Here is a 24,447-nt window from a genome sequence, read left to right on the forward strand (position 1 = left end):
CATGGTCTGTGCTCCTGGTCAACTGAACTCGCAGCTTTCCTGTTTACTCACCAGGTTGTTCCACTGCTCCCCTTACTCATGCTGATATAATAAGCTCATTGTTTGCTGACTGAAACTATCAACTAATTAATTGACTAATTTTCTCCGTTAGAGTGGAAACTCATTGAATTAAGGATCTACATGTGATGCATTTTGGATCCTAAGGTGCCTTGAGCAAAGTTGCTTTGAAATATTTTTTAAATTAATTAGTATTTAAGCTTCCTTATCTCAGTTAAGGATTTTAAAATCACTTAACTGCTTGTCTTTTAACAATAATATTCATGGTAGAGTAGAGCCTTGTGTTTCTGTTGGCTGATAAATTATTCATCTAGTTTACAATTTTCCCACAAAGGAGGAAAGATTTTTCTCCCATGACCACCATCTTTCAGTGTATTCTGCTTCCAGGAGACTGACCCAAACCACCCTGTTCTGTCGCCATTCAGGCTTCAGGCTGTTCCTACTGACATGGCATCATCTAGGTCATTTTTTTCTCTGACGACCATATTCTCTTTCTTCTACACCATATTTCAAATTTTATCTGACAGGGTTTTTTTTTTTATTATTATTACATGTGAATGTCCCACCCTCTACCAACCTGGCAATTGTAGGTTGGAAAAAAAAATCACTATGAAGATTTGAAATCTATGACAAAAACAGGTATATTTATTTCTGAGAGTTATTTTGATGACTAAAAAAAAGACATCTCTAATTATGTGAGTCCACTTAAATCAACATCAAATTACATTATAATATTAAATATAACATTGTTTCATTTGGTAACGTCTTTTTTATAGTCCCCCAAGTAATCTTTATGATAATCATAATAACATGATTCAAATGTGCAGGAATTTTTGTGACATTTTAAAAATCATTATGTAGAACTTTAGATTTTTCTTTGCTTATAGTCTGGCTATTCTAAAACTAAAACACATTAAATCCATGCTATTATTAGTACTTGATGTAATGAATAAGTTTGAAAATATATTCTTCATGAGATCACAGTTTATCATAAACAATGGCTTTTTTTTTTAAAGATTTGCACCTGAGCTAACATCTGTTGCCAATCTTATTCTTTTTTTTCTTTCTTCTTCTCCTCAAAGCTCCCCAGTACATAGTTGTATATTCTAGTTGTAGGTCCTTCTGGTTGTGCTATGTGGGACGCGACTTCAGCATGGCTCGTTGAGCAATGCTAGGTCCACACCCAGGATTCAAACCGGTGAAACCCCAGGCTGCTGAAGCAGAGTGCGCCAACAACCACTCAGCCACATAGTGGGCCCTGAAATGGCTATTATTTAATGAACAAATTAAAAAGTAGTTGATATAATCAATACTTTCTGATTGGCAAGTCAATCGCCTTGGTTTTCCCACATAGAAAAAGTTTTTTAAACTATAATTTAAGCTATTTCTATGAATTAACAGTGTTATTATGAAATTCATTGTTTTAATAGTAGGCGAAGTCTACTAAAATTCACACTTAAAATGATAGCTACTTTTCAATGATTACTTTTCAATAATTTGCAATTTGCTTCTCAGCTTTTGCTTAAGTGTGTTAAAATGTTGTTATTCTAGCAAATCTGTAAGTACTGTATCCATACTTTTGAAATCCTTGGGAATTTAATATTCAATTCAAACAGTCATTATTTGAAAAGTATAAAGAAGAATATTATACTAAACATTTAAGTGTAAAATTATCTAGAAATGGTATAAATTATCAATGTTTCTCCTATCCTTGGATACAGAAAAGATATAACAGATGAAACAAACAAAATCATTTTTTCTTATGATCAAACTTGTGGCTTCTCTTTTGTTCTGTTTTTTTGTTTGTTTTTGCTTTGCTTTTATGTGCATGCATTCATGAATAAATATGCATGAGAAATACTGGGGGAAAAAACTGTATACGTTCTATAAATCAATAGGCTTTTTGATTCTTCTGTGGTCCTAAGGAAGTTTTACCATTGGTCTCTAAACAAGTCTAATTGAGAAAGATAGTACCATCCTTGAGGTTCCATATAATCCACTCCATAGCAAAGATGATGGCGCTAAGCTTCTACCTCTAACAGTAGGTACATGAGCTATTCTGAAAAACATTCCCACTAAAAATCAATTAAGATGTGGGGCAAAATAAAATGAGCATCCTTTTAAAAGCAGAGGTGAGTCCAGATGATCATTCCCAGAGTTCAGAAAATAAAGGAAAGCGCTGAGGACCAAAAACAAGAGACGATCTACAAAAGAATGGAGACAAACAGTGAAACCACAACAGTTGCTGGTTTCAGGTACCTAGAGATAAGGGTTTTAAGGACAGCATGAGACGCAAAGAAAGATCTTTGTGTGTGGACAAAGTCAAGAGTTGAAACAGCAAACTTTTCACAGTTTAGTCCTCTGAGGGACTTCAGTCAGTGAAACGGTGAGGGGAAAGAAGACCCTACCAGCAAACAAGGGCAACGAGAAAACTGTTGGTGTTCAGCCACCTTGACCACAGGTGTACACGTGACCCCCTCCCCAGAAGTCCTCTACAGCCCTGACCTCACGCACATCTCCGGTTCTAATTTATATTACAAATTTGGTTAAAGAAATTCCAAACTAGGAAGTACTATAAAACAGTCTCAATCTGAAAGCCTCAGGATATTTGGAAGAAGCAAAAGCAAATCCACTTTTGTAAATCCAAATTCCACAAGTCAGGCGTCTATAGATTCTCACCAATAAACATCAATCAAAAATAACTACATAGCAAAAAAGACAGACTACCAGCTAAGAAAGATGACCTCGAGCAAAATGCGTCAGAGAAAATGAATAATAGCATTACACCCCCGAGGATTTTTGGTGTTAGAGTCATTACATTCAGAAACAAAATTACCCAATTTAAAATGCTGAAGAAAATACAAGAGGGAATTAAAAAATAAGCAAGGCAAAAAGAGAATATCACAAAATTCCAGGCAATGAAATGAAATATATAATCATTGAAAATGTCACAGATGAATTAAATAGCAGATTGGATAGAGCTGAGAAAAGACTTGAGTACAGGAAGTGAGATCTGAATATTTTAATGCAGAGAAACAAAGCGAATATGTAAGAAGAGTTGAAAATGTGGTGGACTGAAAGAGAAAGTGCAGATGCCTAATTATTCTAGCATATTTCTAAATTATTTTAAAATGTCAACAATAGAATCCAACCAAGAGAGAAATAAAATCTTCAAATTGCAGAGAGAAACTAAATGTCTGTCTACAAGTGTTTGCACAACTAAACTTTTACTGAAAAATATAGCCCAAATAAATATATCTTCAGAAAAAAAAACAACTGAGAGACTTTACCAGCAACAGATACTCACTAAAACAACTTGAAAAGGAAGTACTTCCAGAACAAGGAAATTATTTCAGAATTAAAGTTAGAAAATTAAAAAGGAAAAAATTGTTTATATAAAACAATAATTTGAATATATCACTTGGATCAAAACAAAACAATATATAAACGGATGAAATTCTTCCAGTTTCTCCATGATGTTATTTTTAGCGAGTCACACTGGTCCTCAGCTTTCTTCTTTACCGTTGCGAGCTATCTGCCACCAGCTGTAGCCTGTTTTTTGCTTTGATTAGGGATATGCTATATGTTCTAGATGAAAGGACCCACAAAAATTTCATGTCAGGGCCCTTAATTTTCACGGGAATTCATTCTCCATCCTTAAGCACTCATGTATTTTACCAAGACATCTAGATACTCTCTATTTTTAGATACTATAAATGGCTATTATCAGCAAGATACCATCAACATAGTAAATCATTCAATAGAGTATTTTGTGGGAGATTTACTAAAGCAAACGAGGTCCTCATGGATTAAATTGTGATACAGTGTTGGAGAATTGATGTAACCTTGAGGTAAGACTGCGAAGATATAATGTTATCCCTGCCAGGTAAAGGCAAACTAATTCTAGAGTTCTCTGCTTGTTAGAATAGAGTAGAGGCTTTGCTGAATTGATACTTACATACCAGAGGCCAGGAGACTGTGTTCATCTGGTCCAATAACGTGATCGCACCTGAAACAGCGGCTAAGATTGCAATCGTGATGGATTAAGCTTACTATTTACACTGTTATTCTCAAAGACATTCTGAACCAGCCGAACCTGAAGAGAAAAATAACGGGCATATAGTACAAATCACCCTGCCTGTTCTTTTAAATCTTAATGGAGACATTGAACACTTTTAGTCAGAGCTGCTTTGGTAGAGAGATGAGGAGAGAAGACAAATTAGAAAGGACTGAGGCATTGCAAAGACCTCATCATTGTGCCCTTACAAGTGCTATTTCTCTGGTTTTCTGTGTTCTATTTCCCACGATTACCAACAACTTTAAGATTATAATTTGTCTTCTAAACAGATGTGAAGAATAGCATCACAATCATTTATGTACCCACTGCTGAGTGTAAGAAGTGAAAGGTTCTAACACATTTGAAACCCTTGTGTAACCCATCTCAGGAGTAAGCACTGTATTGAATTTGTCCCTATCATCCCCACGTATTTATTTGTACTTAGCGTGCATCACTAAATAACAGATAGTATTGTTTTAAACACTTTATATAAATAATACCAACTGTATCTATATAGTCTTTTGCAGTTTGCTCCTTTTGCTCAATATTATGCTCTAGAAGTTGATCCATGTTAATATTTGTAGGAGTAACTTATTTCACTGTTGTATAGTATTCATTTATATGACTCCATCACAATTTATACTCCAACATTCTATTAATAAAAATTTAGACTTTCTTTGTAATTATTGTATCCTATAAATTATACTCTTCTGAATATTCTTGTATATACCTTCTTCAATACATATGCAACAGGTTCTTGACAGATCTAGGCAAGCAATTGGTTGTTAGTTTATGCACTTCTTAATTACTACCAGATACTGCTAAATAGCTTTCCAGTGTGTTTGTACCAAATTTTTACTCACCCTAGTAGTATGTAACAGTTCCAGTTACTCCACATCTGCACCAACACTTGCCATGATCAGACTTTTTAATTTCTATCAATCCGAAAGCTGTAAAATTGTGTGTGTAATAGTGATTGAAATTTGTATTTCCTGAGTACTAATGAGGTGAGGCATTTTTAAATGTATTTCATTTTCTGCAAATATCTTTTGCCAAAATTTCTTATTTTGAGAAGATTTCTCTAATTCTCTGGGTTCTGATTTCCATGGTCATCAATGACTTACTGATTATAATTTTCTTCCAATGTAGTATTACTGTAGGAAAAAATATGACAATCATAGAAATGTCAGCATCCTCATCCATATGATAGTTATATTTTTTAAATTAATAAATTAACATTCTGCTGTCCATCACATGGTCATATTTAAACAGCATGAGTTGTTTCTTGTGCCTGATCACTCCAACCATGATGGGAGCAAGTTTGGGGACCACCAAAGTACAAGGCTGGGACCTGGCAGCTTATTTGTACCTTTACTTTTGAAGTCCTGTGTGTGCTCGCTTCGGCAGCACATATACTAAAATTGAGGTCCTGTGTATATTGCCTAATTAATGATTTTCAAACATAATTAGCAAACTAGTACTCATAAACCTTATATAGAAAGCAGAACAGAGTGGAAGCACTCTAATTGAAGCCTCACAGAAGCCCAGACTCTGGCTGACCTGCTCGGCCATCAAAAACTGGGCAAGGTAAATCTGGGGTTGGAGGAAGAAAATATACATTAGAAATAAAATAAGGACATAACCATAGATGAAGTGTACATTAAAAGTTTTATGGTACTATATATAAATCAATGGCAATGTGTTGGAAAACTTCTCTGAAAGAGATGATTTTTTTGAAAAAAAGAAAATTACCAAAATGATGCAAGAAGAGACAAAGACCAATAAGCAGAGGCATTAATGGAAGCAGTGAAACTAAACAATGAATGTTCAAAATACAGTGTAGTATAGTGTGAATAGCATATAGGGTATTTGGAGAATTATGAGGTCTTGGAAGGTAAGGTGGGAATGATCTTTTAGGCCAAATTAAAAGGTTACCATCTTGTTGGTAGTGAGAAACCACTGAAGACTCTAACAGGAAAATAGCAACCAAATTTATGTTTAAATAAAAGAAATTCGACAGAAATTGAACAGAGGATAAACTGAAGCTGCAAGGACTCATCAGGAAGCATTTGGAAGAGTACAGGCAAGAGAGGAAGAAGGCATTACAAGGGAAGAAGAACCAATAGAAATAAATAACTGATCAAGTGAACGATGTGGAGGCTGGGAGGCAGAGAACAAAAGTGGAACACTTGACGACCATGCCAAGATTGCTATTTGAACGACATGGTAGATGGAAATTCTAAAATTAAAATGGAAAACAAAACGTTAGAGGCATATTCATTCATTCATCAAGCATTTATTGAGTATCTGCCAAAACTGTGCTATTTTCTGGCCCACAAAAAGATTAAACCATCATGCCTACATTTAAGGAACTCATAGATGTTATATAGTAAGTCGTACAGGGAAATATCATCGTACAGTTTAATAAGAGCTTTAATAGGAGTATAAAGCAAGTATTTGTACTAATAACAAGGAAGATGTTATCAACTTGATGTTGAGAAGGAAGGTGAAATTTCAAAAGCAACAAACTGGTTTCTATATATTGAGTTTAGGTAACGTATATTCCTTTCAAGTAGATCTGACTAGAGGAAAGCTAGATATATAAGGTCAGAAGCTATCTGTGCTAAAGATAAAAATTTGAGAGTTTTCAGAAGCTAAAAAGTAGCTAAAGTTATGGGAACAGATGAGATCATTCAGGGAAAATTTCTAAGGTAAGTGAAGAAGACGGTATAGAAATAGACTAGAGAGAGATTGGTAGCTATTATGACAACATGTCAAGTACGGGCTGTGAGAAATTGATGGTTCCTTGTATATTTCTTGTCCTAGCTTTATTTTTACTGCATGAAAGATATTTTTGGTGTCCTAAACAATGTTTTACTTAGTTTCATTTTGTAAGAAGAAGGAGGTAGGGTCAGAGCTTTAAAGCTTCAGATTTTTGAGAGGGTCAAAGGGCAGATCATGATGATCAACCATTCTTTGAGAGAGAAACCAAGGGATAAGAAACTATTGCCAGATTGGCTGTGACAATGAAGGATGAGAAAAAATTTTTTTTAACACGTATTGTTTCCTCGTGCATTGCCTTGGTCAGATCCAGAGCAACTCTCTTGAAGCTTTAAATGGAGGAATGCAATGGTTGTGGTCAAAAGGAGAAATGTTAGTTCTGCCCTCATTTTGGCAAGTGCATTCCTATGGGAGAGAAAAGTAGATGCAGCAAAAATAGCAGCCATACTAGCAGCAACAAAAGAGTATTTGATCATTCTTAACAGGGACTTAATAAATTAATCAATATTTGTGGATTAATATAAATGTGAATGTCTAGTAGGGGGAAACTATTTAAGTCAAGGTAATAACTTAGTCCAGGAGACTTGGACCATCCAAATCTAAAATAATTTTTTAATTCTAAAATAAGGAAAAATGTATAATGTGATAAAAACGTTTAGTGTAACATATATAATACACTATAGTACTATACATGATATTATATATAAAAATAGTATAATAGTATATGTACTCTATATATAAATCTTTAAGACATTGAAGTTTCTCATAATTAATATGAATAGTGTTTAAGTCTATTTCGTGGGTCTTGGAACTTGATTTTATAATTTGGGGATAATATAGGTGATTATAGCTTTTGAATCTTTGAATATCATTGCTTAAATGTATTACTTTTAGTGATGAATCTTTCTTCGGAAGAGATATATGGACTTATTAACTGGTGATATTCCTTTCAATCACAGAGTTTAATAAAACTAGAATTATAAAATGAGCAATGTAATATTTTTAAACGAAAAACAAAATATTTATTAATAATTGCATTGCATCAGTCTATTCCTTTTTATAAACTTAGTCAGAATTTGTATAATGTTCTCTCTGGGGAAAGTAAGAGAAATAACAAAAACTTTTCAAAAGTATTAATTTTTAATTTCTATTGAGTAAGTCAAATCTATTTCCATTATAAAGGAGGAATAGCAAACAGTATTGTATTTCTTCTAGTACAAAGACTTAAGATAAAGTTGTATGTGAATAATTTGTGCCTTATTGCATTTGTAGCTTTATTTGTATGTTAGTATGTCAGTTTCTGAGATTAGATCATAGAAGACCCTTATACGAGGCTAAGAGGATCATAACTCATACTGTAGACAGAGGAGTTCCATTTCTATTCAAAATAAATAACATTTATGTGGCTCAGTAGCCTCATATTCAGAGTAAAGATATTAATCTCTTCCGTGTTTTCTTTATCATAAAGTTATAATAAAACATCCATGGTGTTCTCCTGGATAAAATTTCAGTGATTTGTTATTAATTGACTGTGGTTCTGATTCATACTATAGAAATATATTTGGTTTAAAAAATTAAATTCATTCATATTTTTAACAAAGGGGTTTTAAAATCAGTACTATGCTTTCAGATGTTCTTTTGACAATTTGAGAGTTTTATTTTTTAATATAATGTAATTTAAGGATTTAAAAGATTCTCCTTCTGGGTTAATTTATTGGATTTTCCCATGACTCAGAACTGATTTTAAATTTTGTTAACCATATAAAAGTTAATAGAATTAGTTAAATTAGCCAATATGATCTTTTAAGACATTTAAACATTACTGATGTCTCTGTTGCAATCAGAAGCCACTAATTAACTGCTATATGACATATTTTGTAAGCTGTTTAGTACATATCTGCATATAAAGATGCTGGAGTTTTTTTCCAGTTATAATTGGAAAAACATGAATTTGGAGTGTGTTCAAATAGCATCGCCTGAAGAGGCTTTGGGAAGCAGCAGGAAACACTCCGCCTAACCCCAATTAGTCTTGTTTTCCACATTCAGGGCAGTTCTGTTTCTCAACATATCCACTAAGCATGATGATAATGAAAATTAATATGGTTAGAAAGCAATTCAATAGCAAATGTTTATTGTTCGTAATTGTTGTTCCCTGTCATGATTTTCATAAAACCTGTCAGCTCTGAAAAAACGTTCCAGGAGTGTGTGAGCTGGGAAACAGGCAGGTGTGCCTGAATTATACAACAGACATGCTCTTACAAAGTAACATGGAAGTCATTTTTTAAGCAAATTGAATTATATTTTTATTGCTTTTGGTGAGTTCACTACTTCTCAGAATAAGTAAACCTGATTATGGATCCAAATAAGTCATATATGAACCCTTAAATAAAGACTATCCTCTTCCAGAGATTTTTCTTGTGGATTTATCAATAATGTGAAAAGCTTAACCACAAGAAAAATGCTAGAACCCCACCTCTGTAGTCTTTCCTCATTCCATTTTAATTATAAGAATATTTTTATGTCCTTTTTGTTTTTCAAGACTACCACCAATGATAATTTTATCTATATTTGTATTTGCCTAAGAATGTATTTGCCTGCAATGTGAAAAACTGATCATGCCACGGGGGATGCAAAGATGAATTGAACACAGATCTTTCCACTAGAGAAAGCAGAGTGTGGAAGGGTAGATGGGATGGGTTCTGTTAAACTCTCTCTTTCATCTAGTCTCCCTTTAGGCTCAATGCTCCTTGGTGACAGCAAATGTCAGGGAAAAATGGTCAAGGAAACAGGGTGGCATATCTTCCTGGGACCCATGAAAAAATCTCCCACATCAGAAGAACAAATTCCAACTTCTAGCTTGCGGTTTTCTTCCATGAAGCTAGAATGCAAACTCCGTGAGGATGAGGTCTTTATCTATTTTGCTTACCACTGAATTCCTTGGCCAGTACCTGGCATGTAATAGTCACTCAATAAATATTTGTTGAATGAATGAACACATCAGTGACTCTAAGTAGTCCAGGTAAAAGTAATATGAAGAAACAGTGTCTAAAACCATATCACAGTAGAATCAACAGATATGCAACATTCAAATAGTTGCCAAGTTTATACTAAAGATTCTATTTATTTAAAACCGAAGTCCATCTCTTTGTCATCTTAACCATTTTCCTCTTCCATAGCCGTATCCAAATTTCTCATACAAACTTCCTCCAGTGTACAGCTAGCTACATTGCATTTTAACTTGATTGGCATGTGGTTTTTCCCCTAATAATATGTTAAAAAGTGGTGAATGTGCAGTTCAGTATCTGCTAAACATTCTGCTCCATCTGGTGAAACTCCAACTGTGTTATGGGCTTTTCTGGCCATCAGAAAGCAAACATCTCCTTAACTCATATTTCCCCCAGTGTCTTCTTAGAATTACCTTATTTAGAATATTCTACTTCTACTAATTAGAGTTGATTTACCTCCCTCATCCAAAATAACAGATTTACTCTTTTATCAATCTACCCAACATTTATAACAACATCTGTAATGTAAGGTAGAAAACAACGCAAACAATGCAAGCGTTAAAAGAGCTCTAGATACAATATGATAGGGAGTTCAAATCTGAGGGAATATTCAAGGTGAGCCTTGAGTTAAGGGAAGATTTGTGTACCTAGGATTATGAGAAGGGCTTTCCACACAAACAGAACAGTGTGAACACAAGTAGAACCACAGAAGAAAGTGTGGTTCAACCTTACCTGTAGATGTGTGTGTGTGTGAAAGCACCAAAACACAAGATCGTGGAGGACCAGGTTTGCTCCATAAACAGATGAGTTATTCAGTGTTACTGAAGGTATTGACCCAAGATCTTAGATGATTACAATTGAGTTAAGTTGCCGTAACAGAAATGACAGCAAATAGACACCATAGGAAGGGAGGCCCATTAGAAAGAAACTGTTGCCAACAGCTGAGTCAAAATGCAATGTGATCTTAAATAAGGGTAGTGGTAGCAGAAGGAAAGTTACAAGGTTTGATTTAAGAAAGAGGTGACAAGAACCAGCAAGTAGTCTGAGAAGAGATGGGTGGATAATGATGCTGACTTTCTAAGCCTGGGAGAGTAAGTGCTCTGAGTAAGAAAATGAAGGAGGAGCAGATTTAGAAAAGACACAGATGAGCTAGACGAGCCTGGACAGAGCCTTGGAAACTGTGTGCATTATGGAATGGTTGACAGAACAGTCTGAAAAGGAGCTCTCAGGCAGGTAAAGAGACAAAGTGTAGTACTGCGTCATGAGAGACAAAGAAGGAGAAAGTTTTAATAAAAATAAGTGTCAAATATTCTAGAGATTTCTAGGCATACAAGCACTGATGAAGGATATGCTAACTAGGCTTAAAAACCTTTGAAAAAACCATCCAGTAAAATATAGAGCCAGGAAGGTAAGTTTCAAGGAGTAAAAAAATTGTGTGCAGATGGCCAAGGAATGGTAAAATATGTGATACCATTTCACTTAAACCAAGCAGTTTGCTAATAGTTTTGTAGAGAGCTATGTCAAGCTCACCCTCTCCCCTCTTCACATCTGACAGCGTTTGTGGGCAAACAGCCTCGGGGTGTGTGTGTGTGTGTGTGTGTGTGTGTGTGTGTGTGTGTGTAGTGAGAGAAAGAGAGAGAAAAAAGAGTGTTTGAAAATTAACTACACCCCAACAGACAGTAGGGCAGAGAAGGCAGGAGTGCTTACCATGGACTACATATGGACCCCTCAGGAAAGAGATTTGGCCTGGAGTCATTTTCTGTTCTGCCCAGGTGGTTTTTCTAGTCAGGTGGCCAAGATGGCCTTAACATTCCCCTCAGCTTGACTGAAGTTTAGACAGACTTCTTTCTGACGCTAGGCCCCTGACCTCACTTTTCTCAAAGCATTGACTTTAGAAAGCTTTCCATTGTAAATTCTTCCTTTGCCCCCTTTGAGATATAAATCTTTTAAAAAGCTTCTTGCCTATTTTACAACCCAGGACTGTCTTTCTCCAGGACCTGGAGCCATCTCTTTGAAACGTACCCATCAGGAAACACTGTGCCCTGTCTCCCAGTCTCTGTGGGAGGGCAGGAGCCTAACTTCAGTGGGTGTCCTGCTTTAGGTTGTAAACTACCTCCTGTCATGGAGATATGCGAAAGCTTATGTTTTTTGGAAGGTAAGGCCAATTAGCAAACACAGGTAGCCTCTGATCCCCCCACCTCAGCTCTTAAAAACTCTGCTGCCCTTTGTTTCAGAGGAGCTGAGAAAGACTGAGATCTGGCCTCTCTCCCCTTTGGCAACAGCCTTGAATAAGTCTTCCTTGCCTGCTTAACTTTGTCCAGTGCAACTTTTGCTTTGACACAGACAAGTAGTGGTCAACAGCAAGAGTCTGTGTATAACATGAAAAATCAGAGTGGAACCAAGTTAGAGATGACAAGCCCGAGGCAGTCTATAGCACAAATCCTAGGAATTGCAGTTGTCAGAGGGTTTCTAAATAGTGCACAAATTCTCATGAGTCATAGCATTTCCAGATTTAACAACTGAAAATACAGGCTACTCAGTTAAATTTGAATTTCAAATATACAATGAATAATTTTCAGTATATCTCATGCAGTATTTGGGACATACTTATACTCAAAAATTATTTGTTGTTTATCTGAAATGGAAATTTCCCTGAGCATCCTGTATCTTATCTGATATTCCTACCATGAGAGAAACAGTCAGTTTTAAACACCCACTGTTCCTAGAGAGCAAGAGGACTGCCTGTGATAGTATCCATCGCCAGCTCGAACACTCTCCTCTGCTTTTCCACCTCGCCTTGCCTTCTCCCCTTTCAAAGCTGGAAGCGGCAGAAACAGCAGCCAGCCTGAAGGGCAGGTGGTAGAAGAGAAAAAGAGAAGCCAGCTTCCTCTAGCCCCTCAAGACACATAAGAGGTGTCAGGAGCCCTATAGGTCCTGGCTGGTGGAGCAGGCAGGGGAAGTCATGGCTCTGTAGGAAGGTAGAAATGTTGATGCATTTCCAAGAGTGGGGATTAGTCTTTGAATCGTTGGATAACTTAGAGAGAGGGTAGGACTCATAGGGACTGCCATGTTTTCATCCAGAGGAAGAGAAAATTTCCACCCTCATGAGAAAGACAAACACTAAAGTTGCATTTCCAACATCCCATGTGTTACGCTTGTTCAATGTGCCAAGCCTATAGATCTGAATATAAATATCTGACAATAAAATACTTTTCTAATTCTATGTGCCTCAAGATTTTATGAGATTAATCATTTAAAAGATTAATAATTCTCAAAGGACAACTCTAAAAAATTAATAACCTTGCATATTACAGTAATACTACTTATAAAATATTTTATCTAAGTATTTTGAAAAGCACTAAATATTAATGAATATTAATAAAACTCCTGTATATGACTATTTTCTAATCTTTTTGTGTCACAGATTTTTTTTTTACTGTTTTATTAAGGTGTAATTACATCAAATAAAATTTATTGATTTTAAGTATATAATTTGATGTACAGCCATTTGTATCACAGAATAGTTTAAGAATCTGATGAAAACTATTATTCACAGATGCAGGGACACAGACTTTTTCATACAATTTCAGAGTGTTTATTCACCCTTAAAGCCCATCCATGAACAATAAATAAAAATTCTTGCTTTGAGTATTTTCCTCTTGACTGGTGGTTAATTAAATGAGACAGTGATTTTACAAATGTGTTATATTATATATCTAAATTTCTTAAAGGTGGGGCTAATATTTAGAAACATCACTGTTACTTTCGTGAATGCTAACTATAAACACTACATTCTTATCTACTTGCTTAGCAACATAATGCTATTAATATGACTTTTTTTTAGATGCAGGTTTATTTTTTCCATCTTTCAACGGGAATTCCTATTTAGAGCTGCCTTTTTTTAAAACCCTGGATGAATTGAAATCTGTCCTGGAGAAGGAACATAACCGAATGGTTACCATCTACTTGACTATAAAAACAAACACTTTGAATGGAACTATCCTCTACAGTGAGTATTAAATGTCTGACCTCCTCTATGTCATGTTTTCTTCTCAAATGTTAACCTACTGAATCAATGAATTATTCATTTAAATATCGTGGGAAAACTTTTCTAACTGAGTGCATGAGACATTACCAAATGGAAATCTTAGTTCTTTCTAGTTTCCCTTAGAAGTTTCTATAATTTCCGAGTCATTCACTGGAACATGACTTACAAACAGCTCTGCACCAGCACGGAAGGATACGGCCAACTATGGATTTGACGGCATCTGGCTACAGCAGGAAAACATCATTGCTGCCCATGTTTCAGAGCATATTTTTACAATATAAATCATTAAATATGAATAGCATTCAATACTTGCTGACTTGGAAAAGAGAATTCCAAAGCTAGGATTGATTCATTTGACAACTGGGAAAATTCCTATCATGCTTTTAGCATTATCTTAAAGTTAGCTGGTTTGAAAAAGAGCAATATTAGCAGTTTAGGGAAATACCTCTACGTGCCACACTCTGCATCACGCAATACCTGCACAAAGATCTCTACAGAGGAATTCACAGGTCTCTTTCTTCCTTGGCTGAACATCACTACTGTATATTACTTCTTATATTCCAAATGCGACAATTGGTTTATCTCTTTTGAAATGAGTACACAGTAGTTTCAACTGTTCCCTCTACTGGAGGTGTAACATCTTCAGTATTTGAATGGTTACCCACAGTAGGGCAACTCACTATTTCCCAAATGATTTTCTCCTCTAGTTTGAAATATTTTGCAAAATTGATTCATCATTCTATATTTTCTAAACAAAATTTAAACCGTCATGTTATGTGACTATGAGTAAAATGCCTAAAAGAAGCATTTTTGGAAAACTGGGCACAGTTAAAAATTTTGGAAATTAGGTGAAAACAGAGAATTTATGTTATATTTTTAAAAGAAACTAACTTGTCAGAACTAGGCCAGCATTATTCATTTTCCAGCAGCGTAAGCACCCATATTTAAATGATGGCTTTAGAATGTCTGATTTATTTCTATGAAAACAGAGAGAGAGAGAAGAAAACAAAAAAAGGAAAATTTGTATTTATATATGAAACTTCAGTGGTGGTCCATGAAATTTGGAGGTAATAGAGCATTGCAGGGGACACAAAACAAAGCAAAACTCAGAACAAAGACACAAACAACAATTTAAAGCCACAAAGCAAAGTGTCTTAGCAATTTTTTAAGTTATACAGAATTGGAAGGTGTTTCCTTGTGGAAAGTGTGTTTTTACCAACTAAAAACAGCTTGTAGCCAAAGAAGCAGCCAACCTCTGGGAATTCTGCTCTGGGCCCGTGCTTCGGGCTTGCCTCCCACCTGTCACTCAATGTGTTCTGTTTGAAGGCCACAGAAACACATGCCAAGCATCCATACACCGTGTTCAGATCGGTTGTATAATTTAAACCAATAAAGCCCAAGCTGATGTTACTGCCATAGGAATATTTTTGCCTTTCATATCAATGACCTACCAAAAAAAACAAACTGGAACTTATTAGCAGGAAAACAGCGCCCTGGTGGTGATCATCAGTCTGTCTTTGTCTCACGTGAGTGTTGTCACAGCACTGGATACATCGAAGCTGTTTGCTCAAGCCACTTTCACAGCCTATGGATAGAGAAAAAATTTTCGTCTGTAAAGTTTTCTTTTGGTTCATTTGTAAAGTGGGAATTTCCTCCTGTCCTGTGGGGAGTTCCTCAGTGGAACGCATCGTGGACTGGCTGCTTTCCTTCTCTTGGGATTTGTCAACCTCATAAAAGCCTCACGACAGATGAACACTGAGCTCTCTGTGATTCGCTTAGACATCCGTTGTTTGAAAGGTGTCCCTTAATGTGACTTCAGAACTAATTTTGTTTCCTTTGAAATCAGTATATTATATGTAGGAGCAATTCAAAGTCGTGAGGAAATTAAAACAGATGTTTCACTTTAGAGTCTAGAGTCTAAGGGTTGATTATTGTCTCGTTGGGTTTTTTTTTAGTTTGTTTTGTTTTTTAGTTTTACCATTTTTTCCATTTCTGAATATTTCAGTAAAAACTCAAATCTAATCTACAAACATTTATTGAACATTTGTATTTTGTATCATCACATATTAAAGGGAAAAAGAGAGAAATACCAGGTTGATAAGCCAATGTCAGCTTTGAATTATATTCCTAGTTCAAAACTGTAGATTTATCTTTTCTCAGTTTGCCTCACCCACTAATTGATGTTGAAAAGGAACAAAAGGAAGATAAAACTTGAATCCTTACGGGCTTGCAGTAAAAATTCCTAGAAAGGATAGTTTAAAAAGAACTCTGTGGGAGAGAGACAGCTCTGAGAACAGCAGTCAAGATGAAAAGAAGGCTCTTTGAATCTGCCACTGAACCAATTCAGAATTCTGGAACCCAGTCAAAGGAGCTACGAATAGGTCACGGGAGAAGAGATGAGACCACACGAAACTCTTTCCGTACACTTTCAGAAAATGAGCTCTATTCCGCAAGCAGTACCAATTCGATGCTTTCGTCATGGGATATAGTACTATGCAGCTGAATCCATTCTGTGCTGCTGCTTTGAAAAGAAATAAGCGTGCCCTTTGTAAGTGTGTGATCTCTGAGAACCAGGAGCACACATCTGACCAGGTTGCAGGAGGCAAATTACATGAGCAACTCCATTGGGAGAACAGGATTCAGAAGCAATCTTTGTATTACTTAATGTCTGTATTTAAGAAAGAAAGCAAAAGAAGGACTAGTCTTAGGTATTTATTCCAGGAAGGAATTGACGGAACAAACAGCATTATTGGGGCCTTCTGTTTTGTGCATGTAGAGAGGGCTAAAGGAAGAGAATTCTGATATTGCTGAAGAAAACAAATTAAATCTGAAGAATCATAACATCTGTCTTTCTCTATAAGATGATTCCCAGCAGAATACACAATATCTTCATTAGATTCTTACTATGCAAAGGCCAATGAAATCCCACAGTATTTCCTGACAGCATACTAAAAAGCATCTTCTCTCTTATAGAAAAAAGTTTGCTCAGTTGTTTTAATCAATTTTACAATGTGCACCATAAAATTCTTTGAATATCTTTGTGCCTCCTTAATAGCTCCCAATGGAGCTTACTCCAGACAGATGTGGGAGGGAGTGGGGTTGAAAGCATGAATGGATGAATTCATACATTGCCACTCATAAGGTCTGTAGAGATTGCTGTTGATTGTATCGTACCTTTTTTATGAGAACAAAGTCAAATTCAACAAATTGTAACTGAGTGCCTAGAAAGGACACCACACACTCTTAGGCACTGTGACAGGAACAAAGATGAATAAGAGATGATCTGTATACCATTTTTCACCATTTAGTGGAGAGATACTATATACACAATTCTATGAGAGCTGACTGTGATAGGTCTTATAATAAGAGTATGAATTAAGAACTGCAGCTGAGTAGGGAGATTCATTACACCAGGAATCTGTGCTTCTATCTCTTCTCTAAATAGGGAACACCTCGTGATCTAGAATTATGTTTTCCATCTCTCCTCGGCCCCCCTCCTCAGGACTCCCTCAGTGCCTTGCAGAGAGTAAGCGCTTGATCAGAATGGTTCTTAAAGTTCTGTTTGTGAGTTACTCAACTTTGATGGTTGTGATGAAAAGTTAGTAGGTATTAAAACTTTATTTTCAGAAATTATTTTGTTAAATATTATACTTTGTTCCTCTGATAAGTAGAAACAACAGGGTGCAGATTTCAAGGGTTTAGTCAAAATGTAGCTGAATCAAATATAATTTTTTCCTGGGTCTACTTGAACAGTCAGGAGCAGAACAGGGGTTGGCAAATTTTCTGTAACAGCCAGAAAGCAAATATTTTTGCAGGCCATCCAGTCTGTCACAACTTTTCGACTCCGCCAGTGTAGTGTGAAAGCAGCTGTGGACCAAAAGTAAATAAATGAATGTGGCTGTGTTCCAAAATAACTTTACCTCCAAAACTAAACAATGGCAGGATTCTGTCCGGACCGCAGTTTACTGACTTGACCTGGAATGATGTGGTTCATTAATCTTTTCTTGAAATAGAACAATTGTGTTAAGAACAATTAGATTCTATTTCTGTGATCGAAATTTATGAAGAAATACATCAGGGAGAGATACAACTCTGCTTCTGTGGTAATTACCTCAGGGAATGGACCAAGGAGGAACAAGCTTGCTTCGGGTGGACAGAGGTAGGGACAAAAACAGACAAATGAGCCCAGGCAAGGACTGAAATTGCTGCCATGCGCATGGCAAGAACAGTATAATCTAGAGATTAAGAAAATTACCCTGGAGCTGGACTACCTGACTCTGCCATTTGAGCAAGTTACTAAAGATCTCTGTGCCTCAGTTTCTGTAAGATGGAATAATATTAATAATAATAATATCAAAGATACCAAAAAGTTGTTGTAAGATCTCTGTGAGAGAGTTAACACATTTAATGTGCTTGAAATAGTGTTTGGCGCACGGCAACATAAAGTAAGTGCTAACTATCTTATTCGGATAATGCTTTAATCCGTCATAACTTGCCTGGTAAGGACACTTGGGAATTAGAGGCCCAGGATACTATATTTTTGTCTAATAGGTGTCATATTAATGTTACATCCATTTGATAAACCTATTTATCTTGGGAAAGAATAATTAGATTATAAAAAATCCTGGAATCAGGAAGGAGATAATAGTGAGATAGACAACTGGTGCAATTTTTGGTTTTCATTTTTATCCATTTCATCCAAATGAAGAGGATTCATTTCCTCTAAGAGTCTTGTCTTACAAGGTTTTGTTTTGCTGGTTAACCACAACTAGCAGGCTAGGAAACATTAAAATAGATTCTCTATAAATTTCACAAACTGGCCCGGAAGCTGTTCTGCAGCTGCATGTTATAAACACGTGTTAATAATCAATTATGCAGGCCAGGCTGCTGCCGTGACCTCCAGTTCTCCCCAGGGCTTCTCTCCATGCTGTCCTTCCACTGATGAACTAGCTCACCCTAGCCACGTCCTAAATACATGTGACGGCCCGTGCTGCCACTATTGCTCTAAGATGTCCTCAAACCGTGAGCAACTGCTGCCAGGGTTGCTGCTGTTATATACAAATACAGACCTTTAGGGAGAGCCGGGACAGAGGAGTTCTAAATCTGCAGCCAAAGCATGTGTGTTCGATGGAGACCTCGATGCACGCTCAGAGAACCGTCTCCATCACACGCCATGAAGGTGGCAGCAGGGACACAGAGACAATCCGGCTGTTGCCATAAGCAGTCCTGATGGAAATGTCACAAGGTGGCCGAGGGTAGACTCGAACCCAAGTCAGTTGTGAGCTAACTGTACAACATAGGATAAATCAATTAACTTTTCTGTTCTTTATAGTTTGACTAAAAAGGGTGCAGATGTAATTTTTATTATCAAGTTCATAAGGTATATAAAAGTGTTTTAAAAAATACAAAGTGCCGTACAAATATATGGTGATATTTCTTTTATGGGAGATGGTAGAAATCCGTGTCGCTTTATGGAAATTTCCAATTTGACCATCTATGTACCTGCTTTAATAAACATATTACCTATATGCATCACTATCAATTCTTCAAGGAATGATGCTGAATTTTATTTTAATTTAAATTGAAGACCAATTAATCTTTTCTGAATGTTTATTTATACATGATCTCAAGTCAAAACTGTCATGGATGTTGGGGAACATTAATTATGATAATTCAAACAGAGAAAAATACCCATTTTTAATGAAAGTTGTAAACTATATAACTATGTAAACCACAAATATTTTATGTTCAATATTTCAGTGAAGTGATGAATTATCCATGCTTAGAAAATTTCAGATCTAGAACCCAAAGCAATACCCAAGCAAACCAATATTTTTAAAAAGTTGGACTAGGATATCATTCTTTCTCTCCACATTATTTCATTATTTCTTTTTTATGAGAAGAATAATATATATAATATATATACTGCACTATATATGTAAATATATACTGAATATAAATTTTAGACTCAAAATTATTATAATTATCTCTCTAAACATCTATGATACTAGAAACTAGTGTCCATGGTTTTGCAAGTAATGATTACCGTTTATTATTCTAAGCAGAATTTTTTATATTTAATAAATCTTAAATCAGGAGATACAATCAACGATTTCTTTAGAATAAATAAAATCTGAGAATTATAGATTTTCTCAAGTTTAAAAATATCTTCTGGATAAATATTCAGGAAAAAATCAAGACGTAAATGATTTGTTGAAAAAATTACCACACAGCCTAAAAGCATAAAAACTTCTTTCAAAAAAAGGAGAGGTTAACATTTCTCCAATAATGGATCATCAAGCGTCTCTTAAATGAACTAAATTTACTGCGGCATATGAACCACTCAACACATAAAGTTTAATATCAAAAATATACATCCATTTAATAGTAGTCACTATTTATAATTTTTAGTAGTTCTATTTTGAAAATTTTGTATATTCCTTCTCTCTTACTAATTGCCATTAACTTTTCATTTCTAGAATCAAATAATATTCATAAGAATTGTGTGACAAAATATAATGTCTTTAGTACTGTTTGTGAAAAACCAAAGAATTTCTCCTGAATGTTTATTCATAGCTTTTCTCTATCTACAAAATCTAGGTTTTGTGATACAGATTCAGTTGATTCAAAAGTGAAAAACTCAATCAGTCAGACTATGACCCACAGTCTGAAGTGAATAATTTGCTGCTTCATCATCTAAATACATCAGTAGCCGCAGCTCTTCCATTTCCCCACCTACTGTCAAATGTTATCAGCAGAACACTTTGAATTCTTTAAAAGTATTATATTATAAAACAAGAAATTGCTTATTAACAGAATACATCAGTGTGATGAATCAGAAACTGTTGCTACATAGCAGCTATAGAGAGAGCTAATCTTGTTTACTTTCATTCCCATTACATTTCTGAAAGCAGCCCTGGCATGTCCCGTGTTACAGAGTACCTGTGGTACATAATGGGATGTTGGTACACCTGGATAAGGCTGTTCATCCCCGTCATTGGTTGTAGTGACTGTGCTTCCTTTAAAAATAATTCATTCTTGTATTGTACTACATACATCTTGTTCAATGTGTATAATCAATCTTTAAAATTCCATTTTTGAAGCTTTGAAAAACAAGCCTTGTACATATGGCAAAACAGCTTGACCTAAATGTTCAGCTCTGTTCTACTCTGCTCCATATATCATATTTCTAAGTCTTATCTCAAAAATATGAGCCTGAAATGGTAACACAAAACAATTTATAAAAACAGTAAGTAATAGAAACTTGTGAGTAAAAATGGCATCATGGAGCAGGATAAGAGACTGTCCATCAAGGCATAACCAAATAACCACCCTCTGTGAGCCCAAAGGTATGAGGGCAGAGAACAAGGCAGCCATTCAAGAAAGAACAACAAGCTTACGCTGTTTTATGACATAACGTTTTATGTATCCCCAGAGAGAAAACATGAGATGCTGGTACAGACTTGTGTGTGGCTAAATGTGCTCCCACTGTCCCCAGCTCCCTCTGCCCAGTAAAAAGAGGAGTCAAAAATAATACTAAAAATTCTTAATTAACTCTTAAATTCGGAGAAAAGCAGGCTGAGAAATTGAATAGGAAGTCATGAGAAAGATAAGGGAAAACACTAAAGAGTAGAACCCCCCAAAACTGTGAACAGATCTCGGGAGAGGAAGAAGAGAGGACACTGTGCTGCCCTGGGCCAGGCACCAGACTAATCTGGGAGTCGTGCAGCTGAAGTCCCAGCAGTGTGGTAAACACCTGACGGGTGAGGATCTCAAAAGAGGGATTTTCAACCATGTTTGTTCAGTCCTTTGCTACTCGCATTTTGTCATTACATCTTTAATGCTGTCGCTTTGTCCAATTTGTTTCCTTACTTCTGCAATATTGATTTAATCTGACTATTTTGTATTTTATTTCACTTTGTGTTATTCTCTTGCTGAATTTATATTCTCAAAAAGTTCTATAGCTTGAAGCACTCGTGGAAAATCTGTTTCTATTTCTTAGGTTTTATACGTCCGATTCTTATCTGCTTCTTCACTTGTATTTTGAATCCTTCCTTTCTTCCCAGTCTTGGCCATCCATGATGTGGGCATCTCTGTCCAGTCAGAGGCCACTATGTTGCTTAACACCAGGAGACCCCATTCATGTTGTATTCTGGGTAGATTTTTCTCCCTGGAGTTGGTTTTATTTGGTCTAATATAATGTGAATCATTTCTCCTGATATACCTCATAATTTCAAAATCTGCTTATTTTCCTTTGTCAAAGGATAATTTTCAGAAAGGTCTATAAAATGAATACATGTCAAAGATTTTATTCAACCTGCTAATTAATGAGGGAACTGGTAAGATACTACAACCAGTTCAAAGGAGAATTGAAGGAGCAGAGGCACGTATGAAGGCAAGGAATTCTGAAGCAAACTTACAAACAGATGGAAAGCAGGTCTACCCAGAGGGTAACAATCAGTTGCGTTTCACCAGACATAGTTTGCATTTTTATAGACAAGAACCATTTGAATTATTATTAGTGTTCTCCAACTTACAGCGTTGCAAAATAGCTCAAAGACAAAGAATTGTGATGAGAACCTGAATGGGTGAGCTAGATTCTTTTTTCCTATTTCAAATTCTTTCACTGTTTTTTCTGAACCATTCTCTGAGACCTCAATATTGCTTTTATTCCATTCTCTAGAGCCTGTAGTGTGGGGGAGAGGTGACCTAGGTTTTCTGACATTCTTGCTGACATGTTAAAGAAATATTTATCTGAGGTTCAGCAATGCCTTTAGTTTCACTCTGGTTTCTTTCCTCTTTTTTTTTTTTTTTTTGCTTTTATGTTAATGTGAGCTCTATTATAGAGATATTTCAAGTTTATCCAGATCCCTGAGTATCTCCAAGACCATTTCAGGTGTCCATAATATCAAAATTATTTTTTTAATAAGACTAAGACTTTTGTGTTGGGATTTTTACTCATGGTACAAAAGTCACAGTGCATGAAACTTTTGCCACCTAGTGTCATGGCAGTGACTCCAAATTGTCCTCAGTCATTGTATTCTCTTCCCCTATGCAATCAAGTAAAAATGTACACAAAAGTGTCCTTAATGGTGCAGTACAATGTATTAATTTTTAAAAGTCTCAATCTTTGTATATACAACTTTTAATGTTCTGCGTGTAAAGGAGTACACCTAAAGTGAGTCTGCTCCATACTGAAGTGTAACAGCTGCCTTGACGAAAGGCACCTATGCAATATTTTAAGTTGTTAGTTGACGTAGCCACTATCAAAACATGACTTGAAAAATGACTAAAAGATAACCAATACTTATTCAGACTTGAGTATTTTGCAGATATTTTCTCAAAACTTAGCAAAGTAAGCCCATTATTTCTATGAAATCACCTAACAATATTTGTTCCCAATGACAAAACTCAAACTTTCTAAGAAAAATTAGAATTTTAGAAAACTTGCATTCTCCACAATGAGCTTTAGAACTTCCCAATACTTTCCGATGAGTTCAGTAGTAATATTAATGAATGAGATTTTTTAATATTGTGTAATAAAATGTGTGGACATATGAAATATCTCCATAACTCAGCGAACCAACATTTTTCAAATGATCAGCGCATGATGTTACAAAATCATGCACAGGTGAAATATCCATTCAAAGTACAAGAAAGATCAATGGAATTTTAATGTAACAGAGTATGTAAAGATCATTAATATAGTTTCAGATTCCACATTGCAAGTAAACTTTAATGAACTACCGTTTGTCCAATTTGTGCGTATTTTAAAAGGTTATTAAAATAATCCTCCCTTTCCAGCAACATCCTGTGTGAGGCCGGAATTCATATACTTCAACTAAAGCAACAATTCACAACAGACTGAGCACAGAAGTAGATATGAGAATCCAGCTCTCTTTTGTTAAGCTTGACATTACAGATGTTTGCAAAAGTATAGAACAATACTACTCTTCTCACTATTTTATTTTTGTTTTGAAAAATATAATTACTTTTCACAAAATATGTTATTTAGGTTAATCAGCAACAATTTTTATTACTGTTGTTTTTAAGCAAACTAATCAACAAATATTTGAAAAATTTCTCAGTTTTAAATTCTAATATAGTAAATATGAAAAGATGCAAACTATGTAAACAAAACTTCTTGGGGGTTTCTCAATAGATTTAAGTATGTTAAAGACTTTAAACCTAAAAGTTTGAGAACTACTGATTTAATAAAATTTTCATTTTTAAATACATGTACAGTATGATTTTTCTCTAATAAAATAAATCTCTCTCTTTCTCTCCATTTCTGTCTATCCAGTTGTCAGCATTTGTGTCTATGGAAGTGTTCACCAGATGTTAATGCTGGACATTCCTGAGGGTGGTAATGTCGCAGCTTGGTTTGGGAGACCTTTGTGGGTATTTTTTATATGGCTTGAGTATAAAAACAATGATCATTATCTTAAATACATATATTCACAAGAATAAAGAAAACTGTGGGGAATATTAAAAATATA

At 35.4% G+C, this 24,447-nt stretch overlaps 1 protein-coding gene across 1 annotated transcript in view; it reads left to right on the forward strand.

Annotated features, from left to right (window-relative positions):
* LOC106842352 (protein eyes shut homolog) overlaps positions 1-24,447 on the forward strand; it is a 1,064,587-nt gene that overhangs the window by 776,365 nt on the left and 263,775 nt on the right. The window contains exon 23 of the mRNA XM_070516721.1: positions 13,745-13,909. Within this exon, the coding sequence (XP_070372822.1) occupies positions 13,745-13,909 (165 nt within the window). The remainder of the gene's footprint in view (positions 1-13,744; positions 13,910-24,447) is intronic.

This window comes from Equus asinus, chromosome 8 (assembly GCF_041296235.1).
Source record: "Equus asinus isolate D_3611 breed Donkey chromosome 8, EquAss-T2T_v2, whole genome shotgun sequence".
NCBI lineage: Eukaryota > Metazoa > Chordata > Mammalia > Perissodactyla > Equidae > Equus > Equus asinus.